The sequence below is a fragment of the Ahaetulla prasina genome, chromosome 7 (genome assembly GCF_028640845.1).
Source record: "Ahaetulla prasina isolate Xishuangbanna chromosome 7, ASM2864084v1, whole genome shotgun sequence".
Lineage (NCBI taxonomy): Eukaryota > Metazoa > Chordata > Lepidosauria > Squamata > Colubridae > Ahaetulla > Ahaetulla prasina.
In genome coordinates this window covers 88,731,866-88,758,705 of record NC_080545.1, presented here as the reverse complement: position 1 = coordinate 88,758,705, position 26,840 = coordinate 88,731,866, and the positions used below count along the sequence as shown (strand labels likewise).

At 38.8% G+C, this 26,840-nt stretch overlaps 1 protein-coding gene across 1 annotated transcript in view; it reads left to right on the top strand.

Annotated features, from left to right (window-relative positions):
- Positions 1-3,336: 3,336 nt before the first annotated feature.
- The window catches only part of LOC131202586 (1-phosphatidylinositol 4,5-bisphosphate phosphodiesterase zeta-1-like), a 79,923-nt gene continuing 56,419 nt past the window's right edge, over positions 3,337-26,840 (top strand). Inside the window, exons 1-3 of the mRNA XM_058191691.1 lie at positions 3,337-3,473; positions 17,566-17,701; positions 23,979-24,210. Of these exons, the coding sequence (XP_058047674.1) occupies positions 3,337-3,473; positions 17,566-17,701; positions 23,979-24,210 (505 nt within the window). The remainder of the gene's footprint in view (positions 3,474-17,565; positions 17,702-23,978; positions 24,211-26,840) is intronic.

Sequence of the window (26,840 nt, the reverse complement as noted above, 5' to 3'; positions counted from 1 at the left end):
CCTAGGAAACAAAGCTACTTTCACCAAGATTACCTGAGCTGAAGCTCGTTTTATATGCTAGTGCAGGGGTCGGCAATCCGTGGCTCTGGAGCCGCATGTGGCTCTTTCATCCCTCTGCTTCGGCTCCCTGTTGTTAGTTGGCTCCACAATTGATAGGGCTTTCGGTTAGGACAGGTTAAGGAAAAAAGACACCGTGCTAGGAAGAGACTCTATGGTGGGGGAACCGAACTTCCAGTTGGCTCCGGAATTGAATGGGAGGTGTTACGTTCGGGCAATGAAGAGGCAGGAGATGATACAAGTGACAACAGCTCTTTGGTTTATTGTGATCCCAGCAAAAGCCCACAGGCAAAAACCCCTCTTTAAGTAGTATTTTGGCTGAGGCATCAGCCAATCAGCAACGTGCATTTTCCTGCCCAAATTTCCCTCCTAAAATTCAAATACATTACAGGGGGCTTCCTGTTAGGATCTTTGTAGCTCATTGAGTGTTTAAGGGTGCCGACCCCTGTGCTAGTGGTAAGACACTCCAGCTTCTATCCCTATTAACCTTCCCTGGAATTGTCATTCATTCTAGATTCGGTTTATGTGAAAAACCCAGATTATTTATTTTCTTTTTAAAACCCTATAAACCCTTAATTTGGAGTAGAGTCAGGGCGACTGAATGCAGCTGAGCATTTACTGGCTGGATGCTCATACTCGTACATGGAGTTTGCAGCAGATATTTTTTCTTTGCGCCCTGAGAGAGAAACATCCATCACTTCCTGAGATTGAACTCTCAACCTTCCAAGTGGGAGGCGTGTGTCTTCACCACTAGGCCACCACGCTACTCGGAAGAATCCAGACTGTATCATTGCATAATGGTAGTATTTACTGATTTTCATTCCAGATTATTCTATTCTATTCTATTCTATTCTATTCTATTCTATTCTATTCTAATCTAATCTAATCTAATCTAATTCTTATTATTCTATACATGCAGCACTGTTGCACCAGAAATTTTTTGAAGTTTTACACCTTTAAATGAAAAACTATGCAGAGATTCTGCCTATTTTTATTTCTTTCTGTTCAGCATGACTAGAGATTAGTGACAGATAAGCCTTTAGTTAATCATCTGTGGTCCTTTTGTGTAGGGTGCTACAGTTATTAGAACCTTTGAATTATTATTATTTTTGCTTTTTCAAAAGAAAAAAAAGGAGTGGGAAAATCAGTAATTAAAATGAACTCCAACCCTTAGAACAAAATGACTAATTAAAGATTACGCTTTAGTAATCCCCCAGACACACTGATCAAGAAGCATTTTACTTTTCTTTTCTCCTCCCCCCCCTTTTTTAAAGAAGTACTGGTAAGAAGGAACTTACTTAATATTTGTGTGGAAAGTTTGCTGATCAGAACACAGCTGTGCGAAGACATTATTAGAGAAAAGATTTTCACAGCTGAAATAAAAGTTAGTCTTTTAGGTTACAAAGGATGTTCCCAAGTCAAATGTTCCATGAAGTAGGAATTTTGTGAACGGAACAGAACAGAATAGTCTTTAGCAGGCTTGTTTATGTTTCTTAATGTACCTCCTTTTTACTAATTACCATAAAGAATTACCTGGAAACCAATTTAGGGTCTCATTTATTTGTCCCTGTAAAATGAAGGATCACTGGTGTCCTCAAAATGAAACAAATCCTATGAACTATTCCTGGTTTTTTATTTTCAGCAGTGCTTTTCCAATGTGCTTTATTGCGGCTGTAAGGGAGAAGTGTACTACAATGCCAAAAGCAGTTTAATTGATATAATTGATTAATCCTCTGAAGGTTGTGTTTAATCCAGAACAATTATGTAAAATTATTTACTACCGTCCCCCCAATGCCTCTGCAATGGGTCTTCTTCCTCAGCCCCTTCAAAATGCTAAATAGAAAGAGCAATTAATAATAAAAAAGCAACCAAGTGTTCAATTATAGAACATGGTGATTTGAGGACCTTTTAATGTTTTAGACATATATCTCGTTTTGTTGAAGTTTTTGTTATTTTCTCATGACTTAATATTATGAGACATCATCTATTCATTGTCAAAGTGATGCTCGAAACTTTACTGGAGAGTGGGGGCTAAGGATTTCTTCATGGTTTTTAATGATATTTTCACTGAAATTCAGTCTGACTTCAATATTGAGATTGGACAACCATTTGAAGAGGGTTTCCCGTTTTGAGCAGGGATTGGACTAGAAGACCTCCAAATCCCATTCCAACTCTCTTATTCTATCATCTTGAATTGTCATAGCAGCCTGCTGTCTGGGCGACCCAAGTCCTCATTCTTCCCTTTGTTTTGCATCCAAATTGTGCTATTTATATTTTCTGAATCTTATTTTTCTCCTACCTGTTTTCTTGCCAATCATTACAGTAACCTGGTATTCATGAAGGTTACCGGTATATATTGCTGGTGGTGACACACCATGCCCTGTACATGGACTCAATCATTTCAAAGACCTTTGAGTGGCTAATGTGCATGATCTTTTTATCAGGTCAGGCATAACTGGTTTCTCAGCCTACTAGAATAGCCATGACATTTTGGAGAGCTTTTTCACCTGGCTCTGTTTCTTTGAAATCAGCTTCTAGCACGGTTACGCTTGGAGTCAGATCTCTTTTAAAGGCACTAAAAATTCTTCCCCCTCCCCTAGGTCCCTATGAATTTTTAAAATTACATAGTAATCTGAATGTATGTGTTGACAATATTACAGGCCTTTAGTTTTAGAGATTCCTTATTTTGTATTATGAGGCCAGGACTGCTTATTTTAAATTATTGTTTTATGCTAAGCTTGTACTGTGCTTGGTTATAATCGCATGATCAATTGCTAGTAGTATTCCTGACAAGGGTTATCAGGATAGTGCATGCTTTCCAAGCTGTTGCATGTCTGGCCAAGGAAGAAGGAATGATGTTGCAAGTGTTGTTGTCTATTACAGGGGTCTCCAACCTTGGTCCCTTTAAGACTTGTGGACTTCAATTCCCAGAGTTTGCTGGCTGAGGGATTCTGGGAGTTAAAGTCCACAAGTCTTAAAGGGACCAAGGTTAGAGACCCCTGGTCTATGAGATTCTCAATCATTCAGGTCATGGTTGCCCCAAAGGTGCTTTTCCAAAATGTGGAAAAGGGGTTTCTTGGGTTTTTTTTCTTTGAAATCTATTCGCTTCTCATTCAAGATGCTTCTTCTTGCTTATTCTTTCCCAGTGCAAGACTAATGGTGCACTAGATACTTCCTGGAGAAAGTGAGTAAGGCTTGTTTATTCTCAGAATAATGTTTGACTCAATTATTGTGCGTGTGCTGCTAGAATGATCTGGGTGGAAGCTAACCTGTGTGATTATGGGAACAGAACTACTAGAAGTCTTTATTGCCATGCAGGAGCTCCTGAACAGACCTTTAACTTTGATATTTACGTGCAGGATTGATTATAAAGCCCCAGACAAAATTATTGCAGAGCATGCTTTGTTCCAGTTACGGTAAGGCAACAAGTAAATTCATTATGTGGACGATTAAAGGAGCAAAAGAAAAATATATACTATACAGTATATATTTTAGAAAGCATTCATTTCACTGAGCCTCAGGAAAAAAGCTGATAAGAGTTTCTGCTTCCACAGAGGGCAGGAGTTGTTTGAGAGTACAGTTGCAGGAGTGAGAAACATAATAACAGAGTTGGAAGACCGTAGAGGTCTTCTGGTCCAAACTCCTGCCTAAGCAAGAAACTCTATACCAGTGATGGCTAATCTTTTGTCGCCACGTGCCAAAAGTGTGCGTGTGCCAGCACCCATAATGCAATGCGCACGCGAACCCCTTGCCCCCCCGTGCATGCTTGTGACCCCCATGCTCCCCGTCGTGCATGCGTGCGTGATCGCCCCGCCCTGTTTTGGGCCTAGCAGGCCTCCTGGGACCAAAAACAAGTTACGCGGCCTGTTTTTGGTCCCAGGAGGCTGCAGGGAGGCCTGCTAGGCCCAAAATGGGCCATGGGAAGGACGCACTGTACCCCCCAGCTCCCCCGTGCATACGCACGTGACCCCCCACGCATGCATGACCCCCCCCCGCACATGCGTGGCAGAGACCCAAAAATCAGCTGGCCAGTGGGAGGCGCATGTGCATGCGGGGTGGGCGACGGCTCACATGCCCACAGAGAGGGCTCATGTGCCACCTGTGGCACGAGTGCCATAGGTTTGCCTTCGCGGCTCTGTACCAGTTCAGACAAGTGGTTGTCCAATCTCTTCTTAAAGACCTCCAGTGATGGAGCACCCACAATTTCTAGAGGCAACACACAGAGAAGGGCTTCCTCTATTTCTCACACGAAGCATGGATCTTTCATCTTTCTGGCACCTTTCCTCCTTGTTCTCCTTCACCTCCTTGCTTGTTGGATGACATTGCTGGTGGCCCAAGCAACAGTAGCAGCAACAAGAATTTACTATCACATCTGGCTCAAGCAAGAATCCTCCCAAGTGTGGTTGTTAACAGTGGCTTACTGTCGGGCGTGCAGGCACTGCTGCCCAGCAAGCATGGAGTTACTGTGAAGAACGTTGTATCAGGGAAGGCAATAGATTTTCACCTGATTTTTTTTGTGGGGGGGGGGAGGCTAGAAGGAGGCACAAGGAAGAAGTAGGCAAGAGGAAAATGGGGCAGGGAAGCAAGATAGATTACTGGTGGGAGTTGATGGTAGGCTAAGAACATGCTATTGATAGGGCTTTTGAGCACAGGGGCAGTATCCCCCAAGATCAGTATTCTCCTGAGCTATGTTGACTGGCAAAGGTTTGGCCTTTCTGTCAGCCAAAGCAGGAATAGGAGTATTCCCACGGAGGCACAGAGTTTTAAGGAAGTATGCACAAGGTCAGTCCTGGGTTAAGATAGTTGAGTCTGGCAGATCACTGTTCTTCTTCAGGTTCTTCTTCATGTGACACAGCATGTTCACCTAGGTCAGGGGTCTGCAAACTTGGCTCTTTTAAGACTTGTGGACTTCAACTCCCAGAGCTTTGCTGGCTGAGGAACTCTGGGAGTTGAAGTCCACAAGTCTTAAAAGAGCCAAGTTTGCAGACCCCTGACCTAGGTTTTCTTCTTTTTCTCATTGAAAGCACTACTGTCTTCCCAAGTCACCTTGATCCAGTTGTGGTCTACTTTAGCAACAGGCTGGAATGAGATCTCTTGCTGTGAGGGGTTAGGGATGTATAGATGAGCTGAAGGACATGCACAAGTAGAGAACATCAAGAAGAGGACTTTTGGCCAAAATCATTTGAGTTAATAAATCATTACAATGCAAGACGTGCAGAAATTAATTGTATTTTTCTGAACCACGCTCTAGTGATAATTAAATATAAAATGTAGTTTATTAAATAGGATAAAATAGGGAAAGCAGAATGTTAATGTTATTTTTAAAAGTTGCATTTTTCTTTTTTCAATCATCTTTCAGCTCATTGTTTTAAATAGTTGTTTTCCCACTCTCTTGCTCCGGATTAGCAGTTTCCTTCCATCACATAGTTTTGTTTTCATTTGTATGCCGCCTATGTGGTTGTTTGTTGAGAAGTTCATTAATATAAAGAGATTCCAAGAGCGTTTCAAGTTATGAAAAGATCCAGGGAAATTAATTCCCAACCACACATGCCCAAAAGCAGACATATTTCATTATCCTGTCATGATACTGAACGATTAATGATGAAAATAATGCTGAACTCAGGAAAAAGTAAACAAAAATTATGAGTATAACTGAAGAAGTAGAGCACAGCGCTCTTCAACAGTAACCTTAATCTTGGAGAGTTAAGAAATGAAGGCAAAATAAGTCTAGTATGAAGTGCTCAGGACCCAGTAGCTTAATATCTGCCATAAAGGAAACAAGCATCAAAACTCTAGATTTAAGGAGAAAATAGTGACTTGGTTTATTCAAGACGAATAAAATAACCTTGGAGGGAAAAATGAATGGCACTTGGCCAACTCAATAAACCAAAGGATTCATATTTCAGTATAAATAATTAAGATATGGGTAGCAATTTCTTCTAGTGTTGCCAGTCCCAAGAGGAAGAGTACACAAAGAGGCTAGAACTACCTTTATTGAGATTGGCTATAATAACAGAAACTTGTAAGTGTGATTGTGGTGTCATTCCTCCTCCTTCTTATAGTTCAGTGAATTTGGATGTCTGAACTACTTCCAAGTGTTATCTGGCTGTTCTAGGCTTAAAACTTGCTCCATCTTTCTTGTCTACACAATACCTATATATTTTCCTTACTCTCCACAACTATACACCAGACAATTCTGAATCTGAAGACATTCTGTTTTAACAGGTATTCAGTTCAATTTAATAATAGAAAATCACAGAAAGGAAGAGTAAATTGCCCAAAATCGCTGATTTTGAAACAATTGTGTAACAATTACTGTAAAATAATTTTTAGCATATGCATATTGCATGTATACCAATGAAATCTTTTTTCCCTTTCTTTTGGTAATGCATTTCTCCTTCTTTTATGATGAGTGAGTAAAAGCTGTCTGTCCACTACAAAGATAAATCTGTTGGCTATTCCCTAGGTAGTGTGAAATCTGTATAGGACAGGACTGTTTTAAGCTTATCCTGTGATAAAATAGTTTATTTCTTTTCCTCTTTTGTTACAGACAGAAGTCATGGCTTGTCCATTTGGATAACCCTTCTGGAAGATTCCTAAATCTTATCTTATATTTCTTTCAAGAAATATTTTCAAACATACATCAGCTTCATTAGTGTTATTTGCTAATATAAATAGGAGTTATAATATAGAGTGATTTCCTAGATATTAAACTCCATTTAAGTACATACAAGATAACAATTGTGGATTGATCATGGAAATGTTGAACTAAAGTTAGACATAAGTCACTTTAATTAATTAATTAATTAATTATTTATTTCCTGCCCATCTGATATCCAATTACTCCTTTGAAGACTTTTGAAGTTCTCCATTAAATTTTTGGGCAGGGAAACAGAAAATGATTCTTTTGAATTTCTCCAGCAGGAAGAGAAATATGATTCCATTTTAAAAATGACTAGTAATTAAAAAAACCCATCTGGATGAGTTCCATTATGATGCTGTCTCTTTAGATCAAATCATGTGAAACTAGGGAGGCTATAGATTGCTGAAAAGATGATTATACAATAAATAATATTCATATGCATTTCTGGGCCACCTTGTAATTAAATACTGTAAATGACAAAACACCATACTCCATCCACATGAGAATACCTCTGAAATTTTCTTGAAAGCCATTTCAAAAGCAAATTCCCTTTAATACAGCTGAAGAAGAACTAGCAGAATAAAATGCAGAGAATTTCTCTGCCTGGCACTAGAATAAACACACCTAAGGAATGAGTACTATGAACATGCTGAAAATGATTACTTGTATTTGGCTAGGAATATCAAAGCATTTGTTGAAGACAGCTTTCAAGGGAAATTAAGTGATCTTTTAGGCAGCAATTCCATTTCTAACATATGCTCACATTTCAAAACATTGTAATCTTCAAGAAACAATTAATATGTCTGCTGCAAATCCAAGACAGCATTTTCAAGAGAATAAATGAAAGTCGCACACAGGAAAATAAATTTTGAATGAAAATTATTATACTCTCTTGGCTTCTTAATTCCTCCTTAACAAGATAGAAAATAAAACGCCATACCCCCAGATTTATTCACATGCCTGAAAGGAGAGGATGGGAAATAATAAACTGTAATCATTTGGGATCTCAAGGAACAACACTTAGAAACATTTTGTAAAATGGTACTGAAGGCACACACTGAATTTCAAAAAGAATGTTTGAATTAAAAAAGGATGGAGTATTTTGATGCAAACAATAACTCTTGATTGATGATCTCCTCTGATTTTAGATAAAATACTTCTTCCCTAAAGATCTGGAAGACTGTTCCTTCTAAAATAGTAGTGTAACAAAATGCATGGTAAGATCACTGTTGGGCCTGTTATTTTATGAATGCACTATTTGTGGACATGCCAACAATCAAATATCAGTAGATTGTCCTGGGAATGGCTGCTGAACAGCTGTGGACTCATCATCTACCTCCTTTTTTAAACTCAAGAAATTGAATTCTGCATATTGTTTAAAGCTTTTTCTTTATAATACTTGGTGAACTGGAACTATCATTAAGTAGCTTCAGAATTAGCTCCAGTGAGACTCATAGATGGCTGGAATTTACTGTAATGTGCTTAAGGAGGCTTGATTTTCTCCTGGATCTGCTGAGCTAAACACCTACTTTTTCTCAATTGGGAGAAGAACCTTCATGAGTCTTCTGCCCAGTCCTTGCCCCGAGACCAGGTCTTTGCCATCAGCACTCTGTCTATCCTCTTTAATCTTGGGTGAAGCTGCCATTTGCAACCAGTTGGGTTTCTCGTTCCTGTTCTTGGGCCTTGAGTGGACCTCTTGTCACTTCTTCCAAAGAAGCCATCTGTGGACCTTTCTTCTCCTTTCCCAACCAGAAACCAACAACTGCTCCACATGCTTAACTTCTCTCTCCAGTTTTTTCTCTTCAGCCACTTCAATCATTCCGGGCAGACTTTTTCTCTCTTCCATTTTTACACTAGACCAATGGAATGTTGCCCAGCAACTGAGGAGGGTGGGTTCATCTTAGGACTATAGACCCTATATACAAGATTGGGCCAATAGGACTCAAAATCTTCCCCCAGTAGTCCTGGATAGAAGTTAGGTCAGCTCATTACACTTTGTGACACTGCAGCTGCCCTTCAAGACCAGAACTGATCTTCTTTTCCCCTTTTACTCACTTCAATGGCTGGCTTATGCCAGCAGAACAGCGGTCACTCAAAGCCATATGCTACAATCCAATTTCTCATATTTGAGACATTCATCCTCATATCATGCGCATGAAAGTTTTATCATCTCAGTTCTGGGATCCCGTGAAAGCTTTCAGTGCAAAATGATACTCATGGAGTCCAGCAGAAAAGGGAAAGAGGAAGACTGGTTAACTTCTTCATGCCATTGCTTATCTGCCTGCAAAGAAGGTAATGTAGTTACTGTTTGAGGATTTGGTTTGGCTGTGGGCCTAGGTGTTTATTGCAGTGCATTTTCTTGCCTTAGGCTGGGCGATATAATCTTGCTTTCTTTGCCAGGGGCCCTTTCTACCTAGCTACACCCTAAACACCACTCCTGGAAATGCCTTCTTTAGTGAAACCAATCTAGTCTAGTCTTCTGCATGATTGGGATGATCCAAGCAAGGGAGAGGAGAGGAGGCACGTCTTGTTGAGTCTGTTTGGGATGAATTTGACCCTGTGGCTCCCGAGGACGTGGACAGGTTGTTGGGGAGGCTCCGCGCCACTACATGTTTACTGGATCCGTGTCCTTCCTGGCTGGTGCTGGCCACTCAGGAGGTGACACGAGGCTGGCTCCAGAGGATTATAAATGCTTCTTTGTTGGAAGGGGTTTTCCCTGCCGCCTTGAAAGAGGCGGTGGTGAGACCCCTCCTTAAGAAGCCCTCTTTGGACCCGGCTATTTTGGGAAATTATCGGCCAGTCTCCAACCTTCGCTTTGTTGCGAAGGTTGTAGAGAGTGCTGTGGCGCGTCAGCTACCCCAATACCTGGAAGAATCCGTCTATCTAGACCCGTTCCAGTCCGGCTTCCGACCCGGTTACAGCACGGAGACAGCTTTGGTCGCATTGGTGGATGATCTCTGGAGGGCCAGGGACAGGGGTTATTCCTCTGCCCTGGTCCTATTAGACCTCTCAGCGGCTTTTGATACCATCGACCATGGTATCTTGCTGCGCCGGCTGGGGGGATTGGGAGTGGGAGGCACCGTTTATCGGTGGTTCTCCTCCTATCTCTCCGACTGGTCGCAGACGGTGTTGACAGGGGGGCAGAGGTGGGCCGCGAGGGCCCTCACTTGTGGGGTGCCGCAGGGGTCGATCCTCCCGCCTCTTCTGTCCAACATCTACATGAAGCCGTTGGGTGAGATCATCAGTGGCTTTGGGGTGAAGTACCATCAGTACGCTGATGACACTCAGCTGTACTTCTCCACCCCAGGTCACCCCAATGAAGTTGTTGAAGTGCTGTCCCGGTGTTTGGAAGCCGTACGGGGCTGGATGGGGAGAAACAGGCTCAAGCTCAATCCCTCCAAGGCGGAGTGGCTGTGGATGCGGCATCTCGATTCAGTCAGCTGCAGCTGCAGCTGACTGTTGGAGGCGAGTTATTGGCCCCAAAGGATAGGTTGCGCAACTTAGGTGTCCTCCTGGATGAGCGGCTGTCGTTTGAAGATCATCTGACGGCCGTCTCCAGGGGGCCTTCCACCAGGTCCGCCTGGTTCGCAGTTGCGCCTTCCTTGATCGGGATGCCTTGTGCACAGTCACTCACGCACTCGTTACCTCTCGCTTGGATTATTGTAATGCTCTCTACATGGGGCTCCCTTGAGGTGCACTCGAAGGCTTCAGCTAGTCAGAATGCAGCTGCGCGGGTGATAGAGGGAGTGTCGCGTACCTCCCATGTAACACCTCTCCTGCGCAGACTGCACTGGCTCCTGTGGCTTTTCGGGTGCACTTTAAGGTTTTGGTTATGACCTTTAAAGCGCCCATGGCTTAGGGCCTGGGTACTTACGGGACCGCCTACTGTTACCATATGCCTCCCACCGACCCGTCGCTCTCACAGAGAGGGACTTCTCAGGGTGCCGTCCGCCAAGCAATGTCGGCTGGCGGCCCCAGGAAGGTCCTTCTGTGGGGCTCCACACTCTGGAACGAACTTCCCGGTTTACGCCAAATACCTGACCTTCGACCTTTCGCGAACTGAAGACACATCTTTTATTCGCTGGGCTGGGTTAACTTTATGGATTTTATAGTTATTATTAATTTTAAACGGGTTTTAGTTTTTTATATATTTTAAATTTTAGGCAAATTATAATAAGTTTTTTAATTTACATTTTATATATAGTGTCTTGTTTGTTTTTATTTGCCTGTACACCGCCCTGAGTCCTTCGGGAGAAGGGCGGTATAAAAATCAAATAAATGAAATAAAATGAAATTTATAGGCTAATTTTTGATCAGGAATTTGTGCGATTTCTTGGTATTTCTCTTTTTGTGTGTTGGGGTTTTTCTTCCAGTATTTGATTCATTGTAGACTTAATATGATACTCATGTATAGTTTATTTTATGCATGTTTTATTTTTTGTAATTTTTATTTATGTTTTCTACATTCTAAGCTACCAGTAATTGAGTTTTCTGAAGAACAGAAAAAGAGATGCACACTCAGAAGAATCATTTTAAATTACAATAACTAATTCAGTAGATTTCTCTCTACTTTAGTTTTTTTATTAAATATAAATGTGGGTTTTTAAGCCTTCCTGAAAATATTGCCCCTATTCTGATAACTGAAATATTACATAATCCACATCATTTTCTGTTAACATCATTCTTTCAACATCTACAGTGTGCCTAGTGATATAAGCTGTGCAGTGTGCTTGAGACATCCATGTTATTTAATAACTTATTAAATTAAATATTTATAACATAACCATTATATATTATAACATAACCAATTAGATATAACATAACCATTTAGATATGAGCCAGCAGTGTGCAGCAGCTGCCAAAAAAGCCAACACAGTTCTGGGCTGCAGTTTTTGCTACTGGTCCACTACCCACCCCCAGTGCTACCAGATCGCCCGATCCGAATTGGGAGCATTTCACCCCTGGTCTAAAACCACTATGGGTGAATTGCCCCATTCAGTTTCTGACAGTTGTCTACTGGAGTGTCCAAAATTGTTACAGTCTTACATGTGTCTGAAACTTGACTGGAAAGAATCAAGACAAAACTGTTTCTTTCAGTATTATGAGATTCAACTGCTAACATGTTCTCCACCTTTCTCTTCAGAAAAGGATGTTAGAGAGTAACAAAAAGTTGTCAGCGTAGACTGATTCAAAGAAAGGTATCTTCAGAAATTGAACTATTTTATCTGCCTGCCATGGGCAGCATCTTGCCCTTCCTCAAAGAAGTGACCACACAGAGTAGTCAGGTCAAGTTGATCAAATACTTTGGCTACCTCCATGTTCTGCAAGTCAATCAGACATGAGTCTGCCAAAATGTTGGTTAAAATCTCAATCATTCTCTGGAAACCAAGTGAATCCATTTGGTGCTGAAGTGGATCAAAGTATTGGATCTGCTACCCTTGCAGAAATTCAGAATACTATAGCCGTGGCCTTTAGTTTGACAAGGAAGTGATTTGACCACAGCAAAGATCAATTATCTACAGTATATCACAGAAGTGAGTACATTTAATTTCGTTGTACCATATGCAATGACAATAAACTAAACTAAACTAAACTAAACTGAACTAAACTATACCCCCTCACATTTTATAAATATTTAAGTATATCTTTTCATGTGACAACACTGAAGAAATGACACTTGGCTACAATGTAAAGTAGTAAGTGTACAGCTTGTAAAGGTAAAGGTTCCCCTCGCACATATGTGCTAGTTGTTCCTGACTCTAGTCATCTCCATTTCAAAGCTGAAGAGCCAGTGCTGTCTGAAGACGTCTCCATGGTCGTGTGGCCAGCGTGACTAAAGGACAAAGGCGCATGGAACGCTGTTACCTTCCCACCAAAGGTGGTCCCTATTTTTCTACTTGCATTTTTTATGTGCTTTCGAACTGCTAGGTTGGTAGAAGCTGGGACAAGTAACAGGAGCTCACCCCATTACATGGCACTAGGAATTTGAACCGCTGACCTTTCAATCGACAAGCTCAGCATCTTAGCCACCGTGCCCCTTTCGTACAGCTTGTATAACAATGTAAATATGCTGTCCCTCAAAATAACACAACACAGAGGAGTCGGTTGCTGATGTTATTGATGAAATGGGATCATTGCAGCATGAACGTCATGAAACCATACAGGATGATCTTCTAGTTAAAAGAAATAATGGCTTATGGTTACATCAAAATATTATGGTTCCATTTGTCATTTTCTACAGAAATTTTAGTACACATTATATCCTTGCACAATGTAACAAATACTGTTTGCTTTTCCATATAGTATATGCTCTCATTTAGCACTTATGAAAAAAGTATATTTATTTCTTTCTGGTATCAACCATCCAATTTTATTTTTTCCCTCAAGACTACAGTGTAATTGTTCTTGTATCCAAATCAATATCACCTCCTGGATGACTGTTTATGGGATTAACTAAAATAAAGTGTAAATTGGCAATAAAATCCTGAGCATGCTTACTTAGAAATAAGTCTTACTGAGGTTGAAGTCATACGTAAATACATTTACATAAAATTGTAGCCTAAAACTAGCATTTTGCATGAACACAAATAATAATCTAAATCTGCTGCAGCAAAACTACTAATCACCTGTTTTTCTGATAGTTTTGAATCTAAGAAATGGATTTCATTCCACAAAAGCATAATATAAGAATTAGTTCTGTCATAACGTTCTATGCATTTTACATGCACAGCATTTTCACGTTTAAAAATGTCTACATATAAATCACACCACCTGGCTACAAATACAAAGCAGAATGCCAGAAATTTTGACTTTTAAACAAAAGATCTAATAAAGCTAAGGGACCATCCACTCCTAAATATGAAAGTGGTGGAAAGTAAGAATTATTCTTGGGTTCCTGCTGCTGAGCAAAAACTATTAAGCTACAGTGGTAGGACTTCATGTAAATGTGATGTCTTTTCTCATACCCAGGTAGTCCTTGTTTAACATAATTTGGATGGGCAACTATTCCTGAGCAACATAGTCATAAAGCTCGATGTGCCAACTTATGATGGGCGTTACAGCACTTCTGGTAGCCATACATAGTAACAGAATCATACAAGTCTGAACGTGCTTTTTCCTTCCCTTCATCTTTGCGCGAATTAAGGAGGGGTTATCTGAGGCATTTTCTCAAGCTTTGATTTTTTAAATGGGCCGAAGTCCCGCTTACCTGACCATATTCTTGGCAAAGAATCTTCCCTGTCTTTCAAGGCCATTCCCTGTGCCAATAAAGGAGAATATTTGTAGCTCATAATTAAAATGACGGGTCCCTAATGCTCTCAGCTTGGCTGTTTTCTTGCAGATGTTTCATTACTCAAACTAGGTAACCCTCTTGGGTACTGATGATGTTACAAGTGTGAGTAATGAAACGCCTGCAAGAAAACCACCACCTCAGGGAGCCTCAAGGACCCCTCATTCCCTGTGCCATCTAACCAATTCCCTGATAAAGAGCCTGGAGAGTGTTAACAAATGCTTGGTAACACAACACCTCAGCCTCCCAAGGTCTCTTGCTCTGCTACTTCCCTCCTCAGGTTTTCTTCTGCTTTTGTAATTGTCCGTAGCCTGCCCTGGAGTTACCGAAAATAAGAACATTTAGTCTATTTTGCATACTAGCTATTATGCAGATTGGAGAGCCTGTACTGGAAGTTATTTCGCTGGGAGGTAGAGAGAGAGAGAGAGAGAGAAGCAAGGGCAGCCGATTCAGAGACTTCTCAACGGCTCCAGCAAGTCCAGAGACGGAAGAAGTTTGGGGGCGCTGAAGCTCGGCAAGGATGAAGGCATTCTGAGGCATTCCGGCTTCTCAAACGAAGAGGAGGATTTTTCTGTCCTTCCTCAACGTGGGTTCCTAGACGGGATATATATATACACATTCAACACAACAGAGCAAACGGTAACAATTTGAAACGCCGGTCTGTCACTCCCAATCGCCAGCGAAGCAAATCCGCCAGCGCGTTTTAACAAAACCAAACCAAACCCAAAACACTTTTCCTCACCGAGCTCTCTTCGGCCGCCGGGCACGAGAAGACATTCTCCTTTCCCGCCCTTTTCACGGCCTGGCCAATCACGCCGAGGGGCGCGCGGGAAAACCGTTGGGCGAAGAACGGCACCCCGTGACGCCACAAGAGCCCCACCCCCCTCCGCGCGCTCCAGCCCCACCCCCCCTTTTCGCGCGCTCGGTTGGTGTTTGTTTTTTTTTCCCCGTTTGAACAGGGCGGCAGCCTGAGACTTCGGGGTCTGCGGGGTGGACGCCCCAATTGCCCCTGGCTGGACCGGGCGCGCGTGGGGGTGGGGTGGAAATATGCCGCGCAAAGAGCCGCTGACCCCATTGCAAGAGAGGAGTGAGGCGAAAAGCTCCACGAGGCGCTGGTGGGCACCATGGAGACCAGATATCCTTGCTCTCGTTATCTCCTTCGCGCTTCCCACGCGTGGCTGCTGAAGGGCCTTGAGCCCTGTCGGTTTAGCGGCTTTGCTATCTGGAGACAGACGCGGCTTGGGCAAAAGCTGTTCCTATGAATTAGGACAGCCATTAAGCCACTGGGTGAGATTTCAGTGCCCAAATTTTCCTTCTAAACTCAGGGAAGTTCATCCTTGAACGCCTGTTGTCTTTCTTGGCATTGAAACAAATACCTTAATTGGCTTCTTGTCCTTTGGGAGACATACAGATAATCCACGGCTTAAAACAGTACATTTAGTGATCATTTGAAGTACCAGAGTCACTTTAAAAATTGACAGATGACCATTTTTCCTCACTTACGACCGTTGCAGCATCTTCATGGTCATGTGGTCAAAATTTAGATGCTTGGCAACTGACTCATCTTTATGACCTTTCGATGAGGGAGCCAGATTCACTTAGCAACCATGTTAACTGCAGTGATTCACTTAAGTGTGGGGCAAGGAAGGTCAAAATGGGGCAAAACTCATTTAACAAATGTCTCACTTAGCAACAGAAATATTGAGCTCAATTTCCATAAGTCAAGGACAATTTCTCCCTTGTACTGTTATCCCTCTTTAACAGGAATAAATACCTACCAATCTCTTCCCTTTTGAAGAAGGAGCATTGGGCAACCTGTTAAGTGAGTACTATTATTATTAGCCAGCTGTTTAGACTGGATTTGGCTCCCCCCCCCCATAGCCAGACCTTTCCAAGGACCTGAATTATTTCAGATAGTCCTTGACTTACAACAGTTCATTTAGTGACTGTTCAAAGTTACAATGGTGTTGAAAAAAGCAACTTATGACCATTTTTCACACTTACAACCATTATAGTGTCCCTGAGGTCATGTGATCAACATTTGGACAGTTGGCAACTGATTCATATTTAGGACAGTTGCAGTGTCCTGGGGTCACGTGATCAACTTTTGACAAGCAAAATCAATGGCGAAGTCAGATTCACTTACCAATTGTGTCACTAACTTAACAGTTGCAGGGATTCGCTTAACTGGGGCAAGAAAGATCGAAAAGTGGGCCAAAATTTGCTTAACAAATGTCTCACTCAACAGAAATTTTGGGCTCGATTGTGGTTGTAAGTTGATGACTACTTGTACTGCTATTAGATTTTAATGCTGCATTTCTTATATATAATCTCAACATATAAAATACTCTTTCCTCTCCTATTTCCCTCAAAACAACAACAACCATGTGAGGTGGGTTGGGCTGAAAGAGTGATTAATTCAAAGTCAGCTTCTGCCTTTCATGCCTAAGGAATCATTTATTGCTTTGATTGCAGAGCTTTTTTTAGAAACTTGCAACTGGGGTGGTGGTGGTTACTTACATTCCTTATCTCCATACTCTAAAACAGAGACATAAATTTAATAATCAAACAATAAGCCTTGCAGTCTGAAATGGGAGGAGAAAAAGGAATTGCTGTCTTCTAGATTATTTAGTTATTTCAGATTTTTCTTACCCTACCTTTATTATAACTAACTAAATGTGGTGAACATACCTAATACTCCCTATTTTCTCCACAAACCTGTGAGATGGGTTGGGTTGAGAGACTGATTGGCTCAGAGTCACCCATTTGACTTTTGTGCATAAGGCAAGACTATAACTCATAAGTCTCCTGGTATCTTAACCACTAGACCAAACTGGCCCTCATAGTATGGCCATAATATATGCTTCAGGGAAAATAATCACCAACAAGTTTAAGAGTGCACTTCTGACTATTATTTAGAATGTATTAATTCAGGCCAGGATTTTGGAATGAATCATTTGAATGTCATAGATTAATCCTGTGTATAAAGATATATTTTAATGTAAAATGCATGGGTTTTGCTTCCCCTTTTCCAATCTGTATTAACCATTGGCTCTCTAACTTCATATTTTGAAATACATTTTTGTTATTCACTGGCTGTAACTTTTTTTTAATTTGGTTATGATTTTCAAGGCTCAGAGGTTTTTAGCATTTAAAATACTGCCATATACATAATAAAGTATTCTTAACTGCTGTCCTATTGAAATGCCTATTTTAAGCATCTTGGAATAGGTTTATATATTCAGACATCTGTATGTTTTATTTTATTTTTTATTTTATTTATTTTGTCACAACAATATATGTAAGTATCATACAGAAAGGTTATATAGTATATAAACATATATATGAGTAAATATTAGGAGGTATAAGCATATATATATATATAGGAAGAAGAAAAGAAAAACAATAGGACAGGAACGGTAGGCACGTTTGTGCGCTTATGCACGCCCCTTAGGTTATCTACCTTAGATATCTAGGTTATCTCTGCAGTTATAACAATTTGGTATGTGTATTTCAACTTGGCACTAAAGAAAAATGAGAAGTATGATTTATATTGCTTTCTGATTCCCTTAACCAGCTTTTCATTTACATGGTTTTTAAGCATTGTCCATGACAGATTTAGAAAAGGAAAGATTAATTTGGAAAGTACCCTGGAACTTCTTAATAACTTCGACATTCCTTTTGATTATATTCATGTGAAATACATTTTTAAGGTGAGAAAAATATTATTTAACCATTTTAGAAGTAATACTAACATTATTTTATTTTTAAAGATAATTTTATAACATGCTAGATATTTGGCAATTATCATATTATCATATTCATTAATTATCATTCGATGCAGTGGCAATTATTTTGTGGGACAATTGTGTGTCTCTTACAATGCCATGTATGATAATTAAATATCAGCAATATATTTAATTATCATACATGATACACTATGTATGGCACACTAAATATCCATGGTAAATTGGTGAAATATCATGCAAGCAGTATTGGCAGTGGCCACAATTTAAGGTTATTAAATTGTGTTAGTTAATTTAACACAATAGCGTTATATATCCAATCATATATCCTAATTAGGTATCCCTAATTCAATTTCCTTTTGTAAAACCAATCATAGAGGTACCCAGTTTGTATCAGGGCCACAATGCTGAGAGAGAGTTGAGTAGTGTATGCTCAGTGAATACACCGAGGGCTTTCGGGCTTTCTTTGCTAGCCAAAAAAAAAAAAAAAAGACTGGCGTATTCTTTCTGGAGGGAAGTCATAATCCACCTAATTTGTGAACTTTGTCTTTTTAAGTGTGGTTAACAGTGATATCACCAAGCAGCCACTAAAGTAACAATACTGTTGACCTTTTCTACTATAGAAGCCTCATTGCTTTAAAAGAGAAACACCAACTGAGCTGTTCTGTCAAAAAAGTTTGGCGGTTTCGGTATTTATAGATTGCTTACACTTCTGAGTACAAATAGTCCTTGACATACAACTAAAATTCAGATCCGAATTTTGGTTGTAAGCAAGGTAAAGATAATTGCATCTGATTTTAAAACCTTTTTGGCCACAGTTAGGTGAATCATTGCAGTTAAGAGAATCACATGGTCATTAAGTGAATCTGGCTACATCCACTGACTTTGCTTATTGGAAGCCAGTTGGGAAGGTTACAAATAACGATCAGATGACTCCAGGATGCTGCAACTGTTAAAATTCAAACAGGATACCAAGTACCTGAATTTTTATCACATGATCATGGCGATGCTGTGAAGGATTTAAGTGCAAGGACTAGTCATAAGTCACATTTATTTCAGTGCCCTTGTAACTTCAAACAGACTGGTTTGAATGGTTGTAAGTCAAGAGCTATCTGTACTCTATGACTATCATGATTCTTGATGAATGTATCTTTTCTTTTTATGTATACTGAGAGCATATGCACCGAAGACAAATTCCTTGTGTGTCCAACCACACTTGGCCAATAAAGAATTCAATTCTGTTCTGTTCTGTTCTGTTCTGTTCTGTTCTATTAAATATATTACTACTTGATAAAATTAAATAATTTAAAAATAATTTAAATGTTCTAAATATTTCCTTGAGGTAGAAATCTTATGTTTGTAATATGTTCTGAAATAAAATATTTTGTTATGATAGAGCCATACTTTATCTTACCTTCTGAAGCACATAGAAATATACAGTATGTGCTTTTAAGGGTTTTTTTTTTAATAAATCAAAGCCATATTTCTAGATAATAATAGATAGATAGGAGCCCTGATGGAGCAATGATTAGAGTACAGTATTGCAGGCTAACTCTGCCCACAGTCTGGAGTTCAATCCTCAAGGCTCAAGACTCAGCTGAAGTCAGTAAATGAAGGATCCAAATTGTTGAGGATAGTATGCTGACATTGTAAACCACCCAGAGTGCTATAAAACACTATGGGGCAGTAGATAAGTCTAAAGGCTATTGCTGCTGTTTTTGCTAGATAATTTGAGTGCATTGTAGATATATGATTCATTTGTTTAAATGGCTAAATATAATCAAATCAGTTTGGGATGAATTTCTTAAAAACTGCTTTATATTTTACTTGTCAGAACCCTTAAAATTATGATCTGGATGCAATTTAGTTAGGCTGAAACCAACAGATAGCTGTATTAAAGTACAATCATCCATTCCAGGGATTAAATTCAAATTTTTTTCCTACTGGTTCTGTGGGTGTGACTTGGTTGGCGTGGCAGGGGAAGGATATTGTAAAATCTCCATTCTCACCCCACTCTGGGTCCAGCCAGAGGTGGTATTTGCCGGTTCTCTGAATTACTCAAAATTTTCACTAACAGTTATCCAGAACCTGTTAGAACCTGCTGGATTTCACCCCTGGCCCATTCTTTGAGTCAGCAGAAAGTTATTCTAGCTTGTTTGCTGAATCTAATTCTGCCACAATAATGAGGCTAGTTTTGTCACAGGACAGAGTAAGGGAGTTGATTTCCCCTCTCACTGAATATCACTTGCTAGTGGGATAAAAACCAGAAATTACTTTTTTTAATGGGAAAGGGGCTGAGGGAGGAGGTGAATTTGAATTTGACAAATGACTAGATTCATGGGTTTAGGTACTGGTCAGAGTAAGACATTTGATTTGTGGGGTAGATGGGGCTGTCCTCTTTAACAAGGTAGCCGTCTACCTTACAGATCAAACAATGGCCTTTCACCTGAATGGTAAAGGTTGCCTGGCTAAATATCCTGTTTCTTTTTGCAATCCTCCCTGCTCCCTTGGTCACCAGAATGTAAATAAAGCAGAGAGCGCTCTTTATCTGTAATGTTTTTGATCTCCCATATCAAAGAGCTGTTGAGTAGTAGACTCCAAGATTGTCTTGCCACTTGGCCCAACTCTGCTATTGGGACTGGGGGTGGGGAGGAGGTATATCAGGAACATTAATGTCAACTTGTGTGTCCTTTAATGCTTGTCAGCTCCTGGCACTTTACAAATTTCTCTCCATACCAGCCAGCTGTTTTTGAAGCTATTTTTAAATATAGGATTGGTTCAGGACTGGGTGGGTGGGGTAGCAGGACAATCTTGGAGACATAGACCTTAACTGCCTCTGATCCTATTTCTCTATAGGATTAGAAACCTATTGGATAAAGGGCCATCTGCCACCTTTCTTCCTTCCACCATGAATTTAGTAAAAGCAAAAGAGAGATGGCTATTTATCATCTAAGTCTCCAATTATAGGGGGAGCCAACTTTATCTACGTAGACTTAAATCCCATTAAGCAGATTTATGCAATTGTAGATCTGGCAGGGAAAGATCTGTCTATCTCAAATTACAGTAGTTTGTATTTATAGGCATGACAGGTAAATTATTAGTAAAGTTTAATAAAAAATAATTTGAATATTAACAAGTGTGGAGAGAGATGTGTCTTGAAGTGACAAAATTTGTATTCTATTGCACTTTAGTATATAGGAACCTCTCCCATATGACTAAATAGCTGTTTTTTGGGTTGAGCCAGGTCTCTGAACCAGGATTGACTCAAAGACTTAGCGGATTAAAAGAGACAAAGAATTAAACTTGACACCTGAACAGAGCAAAATGCTCTTGGAAATCTGTTCCTTGGGATTGGAAATGTGTTGTGTGTGCGCGCGCATGCATGCATGCGTGCATGTATGCTCCGCAGCCTAAAGTGACAACAAAAGTAGAGATATGTAAATCTTAAGTCTAAAGCAATTTGCATACCGAGCAAATAGATCAACAGATGATGCTGTTAATATGGCTCTGCACTACATCCTACAACATCTTGAGTCTCCAAAGACCTATGCAAGGGTCCTTTTTGTAGACTTTAGTTCAGCATTCAATACCATCATTCCAGACATTCTTCTAACTAAGCTAAACCAGCTACAGGTACCGGAACAGACTTGTAAGTGGATCACAAGCTTCCTAACAAACAGGAAGCAGCAGGTGAAGCTAAGCAAGATCACATCGAATACCTGTACAATTAGCACAGGGGCGCCCCAAGGCTGTGTGCTCTCCCCACTTCTCTTCTCTCTGTATACCAATGACTGCATCTCCAATGATCCATTTGTTAAGCTACTGAAGTTCGCAGATGACACAACAGTGATTGGTCTCATTCGAGACAATGACGAATCCGCATATAGACGAGAGGTCGAACGACTAGCCTTGTGGTGCAACCAAAACAATCTGGAACTGAACACACTCAAAACCGTAGAAATGGTGGTAGACTTTAGGAAAAACCCTTCCATACTTCCACCTCTCACAATACTTGACAACACAGTATCAACAGTAGAAACCTTCAAATTTCTGGGTTCTATCATATCGCAAGATCTCAAATGGACAGCTAACATCAAAACATCATTAAAAAGGACAACAAAGAATGTTCTTTCTCGCCAACTCAGTAAGCTCAAACTGCCCAAGGAGCTGCTGATCCAATTCTACAGAGGAATTATTGAGTCTGTCATTTGCACCTCTATAACTGTCTGGTTCGGTTCTGCAACCCAACAAGAAAAACACAGACTTCAGAGGATAATTAGAACTGCAGAAAAAATAATTGCTACCAACTTGCCTTCCATTGAGGACCTGTATACTGCACGAATCAAGAAGAGGGCCGTGAAAATATTTGCAGATCCCTCGCATCCTGGACATAAACTGTTTCAACTCCTACCCTCAAAACGACGCTATAGAGCACTGCACACCAGAACAACTAGACACAAGAACAGTTTTTTCCCGAAGGCCATCACTCTGCTAAACAAATAATTCCCTCAACACTGTCAGACTATTTACTGAATCTGCACTACTATTAATCGTTTCATAGTTCCCATCACCAATCTCCTTCCACTTATGACTGTATGACTATAACTTGTTGCTGGCAATCCTTATGATTTATATTGATATATTGATCATCAATTGTGTTGTAAATGTTGTACCTTGATGAACGTATCTTTTCTTTTATGTACACTGAGAGCATATGCACCAAGACAAATTCCTTGTGTGTCCAATCACACTTGGCCAATAAAATTCTATTCTATTCTATTCTATTCTAAAGAGGAAATGGTTCTTAAGATTTGAAATGAGGGCATTTGCCAAATACATGTTAGGACTGCGGCATCTTTCCCATTTCAAATTTGAAAAATGTGAACCTCTAAAGAGATGTTTAATTTTGTACAGTGATATCCATGAGGACTAGCTGAAATGGTATTCAGATGAGAAAACTAAACATTGCCTGAAAAGAAGTGATGCCATAATTTCTGGGTAACTTATAGTAGAATATACAATACTAGCCTGAATATAACATATAAGTTACTTCTAGCTACAAATGGATATTCTTTAGTTAGAGTACCATATGGACAATGTTCATTGGGTGTATATGAAATTGATACATTGTAGTACAAATATAGTATATTATAATACAATCTGAAATAATATAAACAAGCTAAATAAACTTGACTCTTTTTCCTTTTTTGCTTGCCATTAGTGTTAAAATCTCCCCAACACTGGACATAATCAATTGATATGATATCCTTGTGATTACTGTGGGTAAATAAATTAGCAGAGATACTGTAACTGTCAACCAGTAATCTTAATTTATATGGTGGGGATGTAACTGACTAGTGCACAAAATCTACTGATAGGCAACTTGTTGATAAGCAGAAAATGAAAAAGAACTGGAAAGTTTTGCTAAATGCTTATAAATAAAAGTTATTAGCCCAGTATCATGCTTATTTACCTGTTTATTTAATAAATTGAAACATAATAACCAAATACAAGTTGAAGTAAGTATTGGTCACCTTAGATGCTCACAAGTCTGCTTTATAGCAGCCCGTGGCTATAATTATTAGTATACTACTTTACATCAGCATACATTGAAATAAAGCTGTTCAGTGGCATGGAATAAAAAATATCCCCTCTATAGAAGCCCATTCCATAAAGATTGAGAAATGTCTAAAACATGACTTGCTTTCTACTCTATTTCTGTTTTTTTGGGGGGGAAAAGCACTTATGTAACTGCTTGATTTGATGTCCTATTGAAAGTAGGAGGCTGGTTATTGTTGGAATAAAATGCTGAACTAGTATTAAGTTATTGTTAGAGGATTTTTCTTATGTTAATTTTTAAGTTTATATGAACCTGTTTTTAAAAAACAAGATTGAGGAACTGAATTTGGTTGAATTATTAAATCTATCCTCCTACCTGAGTCCTCCAATTCAGAGGAATCTACTTCATGTGTCAATCTTTTCCAACCAGTGAAGATAACTTGTGTTTGATGAACTGGCCAGCTAAAAATTCTCTACATGAGCTTGGGTGAAGTGGTCTCTACTAACAATCTTACAAGATAATTATAAGATTGGGTGACAACAATAGTAGAAAGAGAGATTGGTCTGTTGGCCCTCAATGCCTTCATGGTTCAAGAATTATCTAAGAAGAGTAGCTGAATGTTTTTCAGCCTTTTTCTATTAATATGTGTTATATATATCTTATTATTTTTGTCTTTTAAACCAGACAAGTGAGTCATTTAAGGCTGGAACTATTACTATAGAGGATTTTAGAAGAATATATCGTGCTATAGCACATAGATGTGAAATTCATGAGCTCTTCACAATCCACTCTCCAAACCACAGAATACTATCGCTACCAAATCTTGTTGATTTTCTCAGACATGAACAGTTTCAGGTTAATGCTGATGAAACAATTGCATCTCAACTTGTTGCAAAATTTGAGCCCATTGAAGAAGGTATGCTATATTTTTAATTTCTGAATATCACATTTTTTATCAAATGGAATTCAGTAATACTACACATCTCTTAATATTTTTAAATGTACACAGTAATTTAGAAATAAAATATATTTTCAGGAATCTAATTTTCAAATATAAAAATATGGACCATCTTAAACATTGAAATATCATGGATTTATCAGTACAAATTATTTCAAAGATGGAATTGTTTTTCAGTTGAAATGCTAAAAATTATTCTTTTATCTGCTGTCATTTCCTGATGGAATTGGTGGGTGGGTGAAGAGGTGAATAATAAATTGTGCTAATTTGTCCTGCTTTCCAAAGTAGCTTTGGATAAAGATATCCTGCTTATCTGGTCTCTTTAAAAAAAGGTCAATATGTCCATATAGGGATTGTTTTTCCATTTAGTTTAAGTCAGTTGCTGCTGGAGTAGTGTCCTTTCCTTTACTTGGTGGTTGAATTGAGAAATAATTGTTGCTGAAATTTTTACAATTCACAAATCTCCAATTCCCAATGAAATGCAGGGAATTCAAAGAGTGAGGCTGTAAAATAAAAGCTTGTTGTAATTGAGTCTGGTGAGGATACCATTTTATGCATATTGCACTGAAAACTACACTGACTAAGGGTGTAAAGGGTTAATATTTCCATCTTTGCAATATTTACATCCTGAAGATATAAATTGGAAAAAAAGCCTCTGGGCAATTTGCAACTTTATTCCTAATTTATTCTTCACTATTTGACATCTGTTGATACAGATTTCTCCCATTAATGATTAATTCAATTAAAAATTATATATCCCACAATTAAATATTAACAGTTGCCAGTCCTATAGACCAATAATCAGTACTTCATAGTCAATGGTTTAAAAAAACCAGTGATATATTTACTTAGTCTAATAAGATAACTCTTCTCATCTGCCTCTGGCTAAGATTTAAGTCAATATAACTGATATGCTCAGACTGTAAGCTGTACAGCATGGGAAAAAGCGGTGATATCCAGTCTGCAATTGTAATTGAAAGCAGACTGTGCAAAAAAGTCTGAAAGGCAATAGAGAGTAAAATGAGAGATACAATCAAATGCTGGTAAATCTGAAAAATCTAATCTTCATTAAATTTACATAGATTCATTCTCAAGAAGATTTAGAATTGCTAATAGAATTTTAAAAATGACCATACATGAATTATGTATATAAAATTGTAGCATGTTCAAAGCTTGAATGCATTGCAGACTTTTAAATTTGTACTTATTTTGAATAATAATATTCTGTTTTCCAGTTAAAAGGGTCCACAAAGTAATCTGTGATAAATGTATAAAAATAATATGACTTTATAGAAATAGAGCTAAAATAGCATTATCAAATAAAATCAAGAGCTCCAAAAAGGTGCAGATGTTAAAATGCTAATTATGAATTCTGTTAAAGACTTGAAAGAATAAGATTATTTTAGCTTGGTATTAAAAGAGAAATTAAGGTCCTCTGTACTTCGTCTCAGATTTCCCTCCTAGCAATCTAGACAGGAAAAGTTAATTGAAAGAACAAATCTTTCAGAACTTTGATTAATAATGTTTATTAGAAGGAAGTTTAAGAATCCAAGTGAGTATTCTACTCTTAAATGAGGCACTAATATATAAACAACAGGGTATCTGTAGCAATGGTCACAGGCTTCAAAATGATGGGAATAATTGAGAGATTAAAACCTCATCCTTTTTATGTGCCTGCAATGTTTGTGAGCTTTAAAACAGGGGCAGACTTTGATCACCTAATTGGTTTTGCCATTTTTAGACTATAGCTGTGAATGTCCATGATAGATAATATGGAAAAATCATCTTCCATGTTCTTATATTCTTTCAAATGCAGGGGGCTAGAAGCCTGCTTTTGTGGGTGAAAGAGATCACCTTGTTTCTGATTATTGTTTTGCTATTAGACATCTTTATTAATATGGGAATAAACCCTCACATTTAAAAGAGCAAAATAAATGAGTATCAGAAAGGAGTAATATTTGTGTAGCATGTTTCTGTCCTATAATGTGAAAATTAAAGCTATATAAAAATTAAAAGATTTAGGGAAGGATGAAAACAGTAGAAATACTGTTCTAAAAATACTGTTTAGAAATGCTAAAAATAAAGGATTTACATTTTAATTTTCTAGATACTGCAATCCTTGCAAGTTTAAGGATAGCCAAATCCTACATTTGTCTATTCTGAGTATGTTAAAAGTAATTAATGTACTTGGCCTTAATCCCTATAGTGTTCCAACTCTAATTATATTTAGCTCATATACATTGCTTAAAAATATTTTACAGTATTTCAGAATACTCATGCTAGGTCATAAAGTGTTTAATCAGAAATACAGAACATCTGTCTTGAAATTATGATTGCCTTGTATGATACTAATGCTGATGCAGATCACAGTCTGGAAAGATTTTTGTCTGACTCTTAAGTGTTACACTCCATCAACAGATTTGATTATTCCAAAAATAATTTTCTTACCTATATATAAAAATGAAATTGTTTCTGATCCATTTTGCTATACATTTCATGTCACACTATTTAGTTATGGAGATTGCATTTTAAAAAACTCAGTTTTGAAGAAAATCCTTCATATCCTATCATACCCCCATAGACCAATA